This window comes from Vulpes vulpes, chromosome 13 (assembly GCF_048418805.1).
Source record: "Vulpes vulpes isolate BD-2025 chromosome 13, VulVul3, whole genome shotgun sequence".
NCBI classification, from domain to species: Eukaryota; Metazoa; Chordata; class Mammalia; order Carnivora; family Canidae; genus Vulpes; species Vulpes vulpes.
Genome location: NC_132792.1, coordinates 153,898,524 through 153,910,590, shown reverse-complemented (window position 1 = coordinate 153,910,590; position 12,067 = coordinate 153,898,524). Strand labels below are relative to the sequence as shown.

The window sequence follows — 12,067 nt, the reverse complement described above, 5'->3', positions numbered from 1 at the left end:
GCTTCTCCTACAGACTCTATAAAGATACCACCTCTGCCCTCCTGGAACTTATTTTAGTATCAAGAAAGAGACGCTTACGTGTGATAGTGTAAGAATAAGAACCACAAACAGGTTACAGAAAAACTGCTGTGGTAGTTGAGGAAGAAAAGATCACCTGCTGCCGGGGAGTCATGGAAGAGGAAAGGGGAACAGGGGAGACCAGGCCAGAGTGATGTCTAAACCCAAACCACTGGGGATCCAAGTAACGCTAGGACATCCCATATTTGTTGAATGAATGCATGACTGAGTAAGAGGGAGACTCTTGCTTCGATTTCTCCCTCATGTAGTATTATTCGTATTTATTGATCTGAACTTTATTATTTGCTTCAGATCGTGTTCTCTGAAGAAGGGGGCCCCTGGAGGGAATGCTGTCTTCTAGGAGGCTTGATGCTCTATTGGTGATAGCACTTAGCATTGGTGCCTAGAGAACGTGGACGCTGTCATTGTTTAAACACTAAGGTGCACACCTGCCCTTCATGCTGCCTCCTGAACCGAAATTCTCTATTTCAGTGTGCCTCGTTGTCTGGATCCAGCTGAACACGGGTGGAGAAGAAACCATGTGGACATGAGCAAGTCTACGTGTATGGTCTCAACACCAGGGAAACGACTTCATAAGCTATAACTTTCCATGTGCACTTATTCCCAAGCAGGACGAAGAAAGTTTCCTGGTAATAAAGCTGGGGGCCCAGTTTCACTGCCGCATGCTCTTCAAGGACTTTGGGAAGTCTCCCCTGTAATGTGCCTGGAACCAAGCCATGGCTAGGGTGACTCCGAAAGTGTCCCCATTTTAAGGAAGGCAGTAAAAAGAGCGGTCCTGTCTTGACTCCTCTTTTGTAATCAGCATACTTGCCATTATCATATACTTCTGGTAATAGTGTGCTTTTAATTATTTAAGCAAAGTAGAGAGCATTTCACGTGGTTACGATGGGCCTACTTTTGTTGCAAAGCCTAATTTTATTTTCATCATAGCATTTTGCTCCCATACGGTTAAACATTTCACTTTTGTTTCCACGTGGGTTTGAGGTTTTTATCACAATACATACTTTGCCTTTCCATAATCAGTAATTACAACTTGCACATTTTTTTTTTCCCATTACGGGAGTCGGGTTTTAATCGTTAAGGTTTTGGTGTACAAATTCAGGCTTTGGATATTTCCTTGGCCGTTCCGTCAGAGCTCTGGTTCCTTTAAAAATGTATATAGTAGTTACTCAAATAAATTTTATCTTTGAACAAAAACACTTGCCTTCTATGTTTGTTGTTCCCCTAGAGTTAATGAGCTCTTGTCTTAGGGTTTTTATTCTAATTCCATTTAGTTAGGGTTTTTAGAGTTCCCAAATTAACATTTATGCATTCTGGATCCCACCACTTCGCCGTGTTAGCCAAATCTCAATCCACAAACTCAGCTCCCTCATCTTAGATTGGCTCTTCTATTTGTCCAGCCAACGCCTTCCCGTAGCCCCCTCCCACCACACTCTAAATCCAGCTGCCAATATTCCTTGTTCTAGCACTTACACTATTGAGAAAATAAAATCTTGCTCACTGGCTCCCACAAATTTCTCTCACCATCTTCTAGACTATTCTGTTTGGCATCTTTGAGGGGTCTTTTCAATATATAGAGAGAGCATGAAGTTTGCCATCTTAACCATTTTTAAGTGTACAGAAGTGTTAGGTATATTCACATTGTTGTCCAACAGATTTCCAGAACTTTTTCATCTGACAAAACTGCAATGCTGTATCCGTTAAACCGTAACTCTGCATTCCCCTCTTCCTCCAGCCCCCCGCAGCCACCATTCTCCTGTTTCTCTGAACTTGACTACTTTAGATACCTCCTATATGTGGAATCATTCAGTGTTTGTCCCTCTGTGACTGGTTCACTTCACTTAGCACAGTGTCCTCAAGGTTCCTCCATGTTGTAGCCTGTGGAAGAACTTCCTTCCTTTTTTGGGCTGAATGATCTTTCCGTGCATGTATGGACCACATTTAGTTCATTCATCTGTCAAAGGACATGTGGGTTGTTTGCACTGTGTGGCTTTTGTGCATGACGCTGCTATGACCCATGGCGTGCAAATAGCTCTTCAAGACCCTGCTTTCGGTCCTTTTGGATATGTACACAGAAGTGGGATGCGGCTCAGTATCTTTTATTCATTCACAACCAGTCCTCCTCTTATTCCTCTGTTGGTTCACCTTAAGCTGTCTATCCCACTCCACCTCATCTCCATTCTCCTTCCTTCTCTTAGTAGATGATGAAAACCTCGCAGGGTAACTCCCTCAACCTCCTCTCCCTGCACTTCTCTTGCTTCACCCAAGATACCCGCCTCTGGCCTATATGGCTTCCTTAGCTTCTGTGAGTCTGGGGACTGTGAGAGGGGTGACAGCAGAGAAGGCTGTTGTGAGCTGGGAACTAGACCTCCGTGGCATGATGGGAGAAAGCAAATGTCAGGAGATCGGCGCAAAAAGAAGTGGTAATGAGTTAGGTGCTCTGCTAGCTTGTGATGTAAGGCTGGGGAGTTGGATCTTCCATTCCCCTTTCCTCAGCCTACCATGCTCTGACTTCCCCTTCCATTGCTCTGCGGAGAACGATTTAAAAGGACGATATCAAATCCCTGAGAGATTGCTATTGGGTACATTCAAAAGGAGATGTGATATGATCAAAGTAAGTATTTCTTGCAATAGAGTCATGGGAGAGAGCCTAAATATGCAAACTGCTAGAAAATAAGAAACACAGGTGGCCTTTGGGGCACTTCCCTTTCTCACCTAGCTGAGGCTCGAGGACGAGGGACAAATGAAGTAAGGCCGTGTTCTAGAATGCTTGTGTGAGCCGAGGCTATATGCGCTGAGTGGTACAGGTTTGCTGGACTGCGTGTATGTAGGTCTCCATTAGTGAAGCTACACTGAGAAGAGGGAGAGCAGTTTTCCACCCTGAGCAGCTTTTCCCCACCAGGAATCACAACTCTGCACAGAGGAGAGAAGGACTAATACATTTACTGAAATATCTGCCATGCTACCTCCGCACCCCTTCCCTTCCTCCCCTCTCTGCAGCCTGTGACCTATGCAATCATTCCACTCTCCAGGCAACTTGTTCCAACTCTTGAGTCTTGACCCACAACTGACTCTATTTTTAACTGATTTTTAAATCGGGGGTCCTTATCTTCGGGGCCACAGACCTTCAAAGGTTGTTGGCTAGAACTAAATTTCAGTATAACCCATTTCCTTTGTAAGCCTAGGTACTCCCTTTTATGCATTAAAAAATTAATTCTGAGAAGGGGTCCATGCGCTTGGCCAAAGAAGCAAAGGGGTCCTCCATACACAAAAATATTCAAAGCCAAGAACCACCTATGAACCACAGCTTGATGTTTCCACCCTGATCTTCCTATCATTTATTCTACATGTTCTCACTTGACAGTACCATCAATTCCTGAGATTTTAACTCTCTTCCACCCATTTCCTTTTCAAAAGGCTGACTGTTTGACTTTTCTGGAAGTCCAGTGTTATCAACAAATTATATTCCCAATCGTTTCTTAGAACATTGCCACGCTTCCTTGGCTCCTCACTAAAACTCCATCTGTCTTGGGCCCAAGTCCTTCTCCATTAAAAAAAAAAAAAAAAAAAAAAAGTCCTTCGAAACTTCCCCTTGTTCAAGTCACCCTCTCTCTCCCATATGGTTCCTATTGTAACAAGTTACCTTGTAGCCAAAAATGACTCATTTATTCTTTTATAAGCCTGGAGGTCAGAAATCCATGATGTATCTTATGGGGCTAAGACCAAGGTGTTGGCAGGTGTTGGTTCGTTCTGAAAGCTCCGGGGGGAGACAGAATCTGTCTCCCTGGCCTCTTGCAGCTTCTAGAGGTGACCGTCGTTCCTTAGCTCATGACAGCATCTCCCCAGTCTTGCCTTCGGTTACTACCTTCTCCAGCTCTGATCTAGTGCCTCCCTCCACAAGGACCCCTGTGATTACCCACCAGGGTAATCCAGGACCGTCTCCCAACTCAAAACCCTTAATTTAATCACATCTGCAAAACCCCTCTTGCCACTTACTAAGCACAGACGCTGATCTGCTGGGAATCAGGATGTGGACACCCTCAGGGGCCGTTATCCACCCCACCGCCCAGCCTCATTTCCCTCAGCCTTGAATTCTTAACCCCTGCTCCAAATTTGTCCTTCCTGCACATTTTTTTTTTTTTAATTTCAGTAAATAGCACCATCATTTGTTTTGAACCCTGAAGCTCTCTCTATGGCTTTCTTTCTTTTCCTCACCACTAACTTTAGGAAAGGAGGTAACCCAAATCCAATGCCTGAGGACGTTTTGTTCATTCTGCCTCCAAAATGTTCATTGTCCACCATGGTGCAGTCAAGGCCACCGCCAAATCTCATCTGGATGATGGCAACACCACCTCCTTGCTGGTCAGCCCCATTCACTAGCGCCTTATTCCAATCCAGTCTCCCAGTGGTATAGACAAGCCTACTTTAAAAATGCAAATGTGAATAAGTCACTGGGTCATATTTCCCCCCCCCAACGGTTTGGCACAGCTCAATTCAACATAGGGGACTGGGGTCTTCTGTTTCCCGTCCCCTGCGCATGCTGCCCCCAGCTGGGGCTCCAGCACAGCAGCCCCTGGCCTTTGGGTCGCAGAGGGAAGGTGGCCCTGGGCGTCTGGAAGCCAGGCCGGGAGAACCCGCCGCCTGCCCCGGGCCGCGCATCCTCTCCACGCCCACCGCAGCCCCCAGCCCAGGCATCACCATGCGTGGCTCCTGTGCGCGGGTCCCTAAGCGGGTGCGTGGAAGCGAAACTCGGCGCAATTGGTTAGAGACCATGCAAATGAGGGATGAACGAGACCTCGCCCGCGCGCGAAGGGGAAGCGGCGCCCGGGCTCGTGCCCCCGCCTCCAGCGCAGCGCTACCCAGACCGCGGGCGCAGGGCGCGCTCTGGGCTCTCGGCGGGGCGGCCGGCGCTGCCCTCGAGGTCGCGCCTGCACCGGCAGGTGCCCGCGGAGGATGGGAGCCCCGCGGAGGACGGGAGCCCCGCGGAGCACGGGAGCCCCGCGGAGGGCGGGAGCCGCGCGGAGCACGGGAGCCCCGCGGAGCAAGAGCCCGCAGGAGGCCCCGCGGTCCCGCCCGGGAGGAGCTCTCCCCGCGTTCCTGGTGCTGCTCGCGCTGCCCGAGGCCTGGGGTGAGACGCGGGGCGGGGCTCTCGGGTCCCTAGCGCGGCGGGGGCGGAGGGGGAGTCCCGGGCCCCCCGCTTGTGCAGGACTCTGGTGGCCTCCGGGTGACCGCGGCCTTCCCCCCCTCAACCCCTGGCGGGACTTGGGATGTGCGCGCAGGTGCCCCGGGCGCCCCCGACGGTCCCCGCCCTCGCGTGGGGGACCCCGGCCCTCTCTTGCAAGGAGAGGGGCCCGGGGGAGGCGACCGACGTGGGTTCGAACCTGAGCATGTTCTCAGCGGCAAGGGAGGCTCCGCACCTGTCGCACCTGTCGGCGGTGTGTGCTTCCTCTTCTGGGCGGTGGGGACGCGATCAGGGCGCCGCCTGTCCCTTCATCAGGCTCTGCCCCCGGGCTTGACTTCTGCTTCTCGGTCACCCGGGCGGGGGGGGGGGTGGACAGGCAATCCTGGGGGGGGGGCGCAGTTATTACCTTAAAACGCCCTGCACTCGCCCCATTCCCATCCCAAATCACCGCCGGCACCTAGTGGGAGCCTCTGTTAACACAAATCCCACGGCGGCACTTGGAGCTAGAAGGCCGGGAAAGCCCTAGAACCCTCAGTGTAATCGTGCCAGATAGAAGGGAAGTGTAGACGTGTTTACACCGGGTGTAAACATTCTAATCGTGTGCTTAGCACATAGTAAAGCCTTTCATAACTATTTGAAAATTTTGAGGCTGCATCTTCCCTTCCTTCCTCCCTCCAGCCCATCCTTCCTGCCTGCCTTCCTTCCTTCTTTCTAAATAGGTAAACATCTTCAGTTAGAGCCTCTCACTCCCGGCCTTTCAAGGAGTCTTTTAGTTGCTTGGACTCACTGGCAACATCTTGGTTGGAATGACAGTCTTCATTCTTTCCGTCGGGCCTCTTCTTGACGGCTCTTTTTGTGCTCCGCTGAACAAAAAAAAAAAAAAATCTAGTTTCCACAAAAGTGGTTATTAATATTTTATCTCCTTAGACATCGTAATCTGTCAAGTGAAGAAACCTTAGGTTTTATTTGCAGAAGAAAGGCAGGCTCAAGTACATTAAGCAATCTGTTATCAACACTTAGAAATGTTTGTGGACCTTTTGAATATCTGATCTCCTTCTTACTGGTATGTTAATGGCAAATATAGAAATATATACATATAAAGATTATAATAACAACTTAAAAATGTGAAACAGCTAAACTATCCAGTAATTAACTTGCCAAAGGAATTTTGATACAGAAAGTGCTGATAGAATGCCGACCCAGTGCACTGCACTCTGGGCTTCATGAGAGAGCTGTGTCTTCCAGGTGTGTTTGCTTGTGGAAGTTGGGTGGTGGGTTTTTTGTTGTTGTTGTTGTTGTTGTTTTCTTTTTGAAATCTCCACAATTAGGAGGCCAGGGTTCTGCTTTTTTTGGCGTCTGCTACTTAGTAGCTATGGGCCTGGGGCCCACCAAGAAATGATCATACAGGCTGATTCACAGGGATAGTTATTTTTCCCCCAATTAGCCTGCTAAGCACACCAAAATGGTGTGGAATAGAGGGCAGTCTCTGGCGCCCTCACCTGGCCCTTTGGTCAGACCTCACCCTGCTGCCTCGCTGTATAAAAACGCAAGGTAGGGATCCCTGGGTGGCACCCGGTTTAGCGCCTGCCTTTGGCCCAGGGTGCGATCCTGGAGACCTGGGATCGAATCCCACATCGGGCTCCCGGTGCATGGAGCCTGCTTCTCCCTCTGCCTATGTCTCTGCCTCTCTCTCTCTCTCTCTCTCTCTGTGTGACTACCATAAATAAAAAATAAAAAAGTTTAAAAAATAAATAAATAAAAAATAAAAACGCAAGGTAGAAAGAGGGAAAGGGTTTCTTTCTGTGATTTGCCAAGACTTCAGTTAACATATGCTCAGATGAGTAGATTTATGGTTTATAGTTCCAAGTTTTATAGAATATGATCTTTATGATTGGACGAGTAACTTTACAGTTTTTCTGCATGGAAACAGAGTGAAGATAATTGTAATAAGGCCAACTTAAGCAAATAAGAAAATGGCATAGGTGACAATACCTTCCAAACACACATATACACAGGCCCTCACACACACAGGCACACACGTATCCAGGCTCTTTGTCAGAGACATTAAGAGGAAGAAACAGGGACGCCTGGGTGGCTCAGTGGTTGAACGTCTGCCTTTGGCTCAGGTTGTGATCCCGGGATCCTGGGATTGAGTCCCACATTGGGCTTCCCACAGGGAGCCTGCTTCTCCCTCTGCCTGTGTCTCTGCCTCTCTCTGTGTGTGTATCTCATGAATAAATAAATAAAATCTTTAAGAAAAAAAAAGAGGAAGAAACATTGTCAGTCCAATCACAAGTGACCAAAGGTTGGCAAAAACTAAAAACTCAGAAAGTATCAAGACTAATTGAAATGATACTGTTACACATCCGCTATTGTGAACAGAGAAACTCATTGTGACTATCTTGTCCTTTGAGATATGTTAACGATCATATTACATCATCATGATTAGCAAAGCATTTAAAATGTTTCTCTCATCTGTATAATTTAAATTTTTCTATTTATATATGTTTAGAAATATGAAATTATTAAATGCAAACATTTAAATATATTTAATATTTTACTATGCATAATATATGTAACATAATATGGTTATATCTCTGTTATATAACAATATTCTATATATACATTATGTTATACTTATTTACATGACATGATGTATTACAATTTATTGGTACATAATTAACACATATGATTACATCATATAAGCTATATAATACAAATATAATTTTATATATAGTATTAAGTTGTTATAGTTTATGTGTTTACAAATAACTTATGGTATACATTAATCTGTGAAATATATTCTATGACATATATTTTCATAAATTAATGTTATATATAATTTACAAAATTATATATTACAGTACATAATATTACATAGTAAATTAGATTATATAATATGCCACATATATAGTATACTGATATTATATCAGTATAATATATAAATATTATATATAAAATATAATATATATTATTATATATAAATATATAAATATAAATATATAATTATATATAAAAATATAAATGATAATATATAAATAATTTTGAACATTAAATATAAATATATAAAATTTTTTAAAGTGGGCTCTTCTTTAGATGACAGAGGTGTTTAAATAAAACATTTGCAGTCCTTTTCACAAAAGAGTAGAAGATGCAGAATGGAGAACAGAGTGTACTCCACGTTGACAGTTTATGTTTGAACAAGGACATGGGAGTAATAAGTAAATTGTGCTTCTGGCACGGAATAAATCAATCTGCCATGAATGGAAAGTTTGAATCGGGAATATTTCAAAATGGACTGTGTCACCTAAGACAAAAACCACATGAGATGATAGTGTAGACCCAGTAGAATAGGTAAAATGTTAAAAACTGAATATACCAAATATTGGCAATAAAGTGAAGTAACTGGAATTACTGCTCGTTGGTAAATGATACAACAGCTTTGGAAAGCAGTTTGGCAGTTTCTTAAAAAGTTAAACACAAATGTATCATATGATTGAGCATTTTATGCCTCGATATTTGCTCAAAAAAAAATGAAAACATCTGGCCACACAGAGACTTGTGCATGGATTATCATAGTGGCTTTATAGCCAACAACTGGAAACAATCCAGATGACATTCAACAGCCAAATAGGCAAATTAAATTATGGTATATTTGTACAACTGAATATTACCAAGGAAAAGAAGAAATAATTTTTTTATATATGCAACAACATGGATGAACCTCAAAATAATTCTTCTGTGTAAAAGCTAGGCCAAAAAAGAAAAAAAGTACAAGCCAAGTGAGTTGGTTTATATGAAATTCTAGAAGGTCAAAACAATCTGTCTAAGAGGAAGCAAGTCAGAGATCACCTAAAGAAGGGGGTAAAGAGTCAGATGGATTATAAAGCAAAATGAGAAAACTGTTGGGGGCAGGATGGAAATGTTTGTTATTTTGATTGTGGTAATGGTTTCATGTGGTGATGGTTTCATGGGGCACACATATGTCAAGTTCAGCAAATTGTGTACTTTAAATATTTTTCAACTATTATATTTGATATATTACAAAGCTATGCAGAAGTGTTTTTTTAAATAAACTGTGGTAGGTCTTGAGTTTATGGAATTCATGTTAATATACTTATTGTAGGAACAATGAGGGATTGGGAATAAAAAAGGAAAAGGAAACGAGATCAAGCTTTCTCTAGTGAAGGCTCATACGTTCCTTTCTATTTCGGCTATTATCCAAATTTGCAGTTTTACTTTTACCTCCCAGTTAGCAAGTAGAAGACCCTGGGTTCAAGTCCAGGTCTCTAGGAATCCAGTGTCTAACACTTACACACTGTTCTCTTTTGTATTCATTTCTTATTGCTGCTGTAACAAATTACCACAAACTTAATGGCATAAGACAACAGAAATTTATTCTCTTACAGTTCTGGAGGTCGAATTCTAAAAAGGATCTGTAGGGCTGTGTTTCTTCTGGAGGCTCCATGGCAGATTAGGTTTCCTTGCTCTTTTCTCTTCCAGAGGCTGCCTGCATACTTTGGTTCATGGCTGCTTTTCTCTACCTTCAAAGCCAGCAATGGAGCACCTTTAAATATCTTTCTTCTGTCTTTGAGCCTTTACCTCCCTCTCTTAAGGACCTTTGTGATTACATTTATGACCCACCCAGATAATCCGGGATAATCTCCCCCTCAAGATTCTTAATTTAATCACACCTGCAAAGCCTTAGTGCCATATTAGGTAACATTCACCGGCTCCAGGGATTAGGGCATGGATGTCTTTGGGAGCTCATTATTTAGGCAATCACACATTTCTACAGATTGTCAAAATCTTAGCTAAACCTGCTGAGGAAATCCATTACCATTAGGGTCCAGCATAGTACCAAATGGCTGTATCTCAGAAAACAGCCAGTGGTGCGAACACTGAATATGACTAACGGGAACTTAAAATATATATAGAATTTAATCAATAAAACCATGATAGAACAAAAGATAGGAAGGAAGTAAATGGAGTTAGCATTTTCTATGGTTCTTGTATCGCTGGGGAAATAATTGTTCATTGCATGTTAATATGGTAAGGATGCACATTATCTTTAAAGGAGCTGTAAAAGAATTTGTAACAAATAATCTAATAAAAAGAAAAAACAATAAGGGTGCCTGCGTGGCTCAGTTGGTTGAGCGCCACTCTTGATTTCGGCTCCAGTCCTGATCTCAGGGTCCTGGGATCGACCCCCCTTGGGTTCTGCACTTAGTGGGGAGTCTGTTCCTCCCTCAGCCTCTGCCCCTTCCCCTGCTCATGCTTGCACAGGGGAATTATGGACAGAAGACTTATTAAGTTGTTAGGACTTAATTATTTAATAAATGGAACTGTAAGGTATTTCTTTCTTGGCTAGTAATGATGTGGAAAACTTACTGAGACCCTAGATTGCACTATGAACTGAATAAGTTTAGGAATTATTTTTAATTCATTCTGTTATAATGAATTAAAAATAAAAAATATGTGGTCCATACAAAAGAAACAATATACATGTTCAGAGACAGAATGGATGAATATAAAAGGATGAGAAACCTGCCATGCAAAAACAAACCAAAACGAAGATGATTTGGCAAATGTGGCATAACAATCTTTGTCTTTAAATTATCACTGTGTATGTATATTTAAAATAGTTATTGATGTATTGAGAACTAAGTCTGTAATCTTATTTTTATTTGTCCCTACAAATAAAGTAGACAAAGTAGAATTTGAGGCAACTTCCGTTACTAGAGTTAAAGAGAGGTATTTTCTAATGATAAAAGGTCAATCTACCCAAAATATAATTTAAAAATTTTAAGGTTAAAATGGAAAGAATTAGAAGAAGAAATAAGACCAGTGTATAATAAGAATATTTAACACAACTCCTAGTAGAGTAAGCAGACCCTCTCAAATCAGTAAGTATCTAGAAGATTTGAACAAATCTGATTCGCAGATTGGACCTCACCGACATACCCAGAACACTGTACCCACTGTAGACAGATATTTTTACAAATACAAGTGATACAGTTACCTCAACTGACCATATGTTGAACCATAAAACAAGCCTCAATCAATTTCACAATAATACACATGCAGCTAATAAATATAATCATAAATATACAGCGAAAAAAAATCCTCAAATGTTTGTAAACTATGCAAAACATTTCTAAATAAACCATGGGTCAGTGAATAAATCACAATGACCATCATCAAATATTTCATACTGAAAAAAAATGAAATATCAAAATTTGTAGAATGCAGCTAAATAAATGCTAGAATAAAAGTAACTGAATGCTTATTTCAGAAAGTATGAAAAGCTGAACATGTTTTAAAATCTAAATAATCACCTCAAGAAATTTACTTTTTAAAAAAAGAATAGCAAAGAAACTCAAGAAAACTGCAGTAAAGATGAAAGTAAGTACAGGGATCCCTGGGTGGCGCAGTGGTTTGGCGCTTGCCTTTGGCCCAGGGCGCGATCCTGGAGACCCGGGATCGAATCCCACATCAGGCTCCCGGTGCATGGAGCCTGCTTCTCCCTCTGCCTATGTCTCTGCCTCTCTCTCTCTCTCTCTGTGACTATCATAAATAAATAAAAATTAAAAATAAAAAATAAAAAAAATAAAACCTAGCTGTAGGCTGGATTTAAAAAAAAAAAAAAAAAAGAAAGTAAGTACAGATCAACAAAATCAAAAGTTAATTCTTTGAAGACTATTAAAATTGGCCAAGTGGTTGACTGGTCTCAATTTACCCTCCATTATTTGAATTAATTAGTAGTGAGAATGGAGAGGAACAGGTGATTTTTAAAAAATAGAAGAG

General features: G+C 42.5%; 2 protein-coding genes across 12 annotated transcripts in view; both read left to right on the top strand.

Annotated features, from left to right (window-relative positions):
* Positions 1-1,275, top strand: part of CR2 (complement C3d receptor 2) — a 33,355-nt gene extending 32,080 nt beyond the window's left edge. For all 9 annotated transcript variants that reach the window (XM_072733376.1, XM_072733375.1, XM_072733368.1 and 6 more), the window contains one exon: positions 550-1,275. The gene's annotated coding sequence lies outside the window, so the exon portion shown is untranslated. The remainder of the gene's footprint in view (positions 1-549) is intronic.
* A 3,393-nt stretch (positions 1,276-4,668) lies between these two features.
* Positions 4,669-12,067, top strand: part of LOC112910991 (complement receptor type 1-like) — a 70,754-nt gene continuing 63,355 nt past the window's right edge. The window contains exon 1 of one of the 3 annotated variants that reach the window (XM_072733379.1): positions 4,669-4,810. Coding sequence is in view for 2 of the 3 variants with exons in the window: in XM_072733377.1 (XP_072589478.1) it covers positions 5,032-5,206 (175 nt within the window). In the remaining variant the exon portion in view is untranslated. Of the gene's footprint in view, positions 4,811-4,910; positions 5,207-6,470; positions 6,506-12,067 lie in introns of those variants that run through there. The other 2 variants (XM_072733377.1, XM_072733378.1) reach the window with 2 other exon arrangements.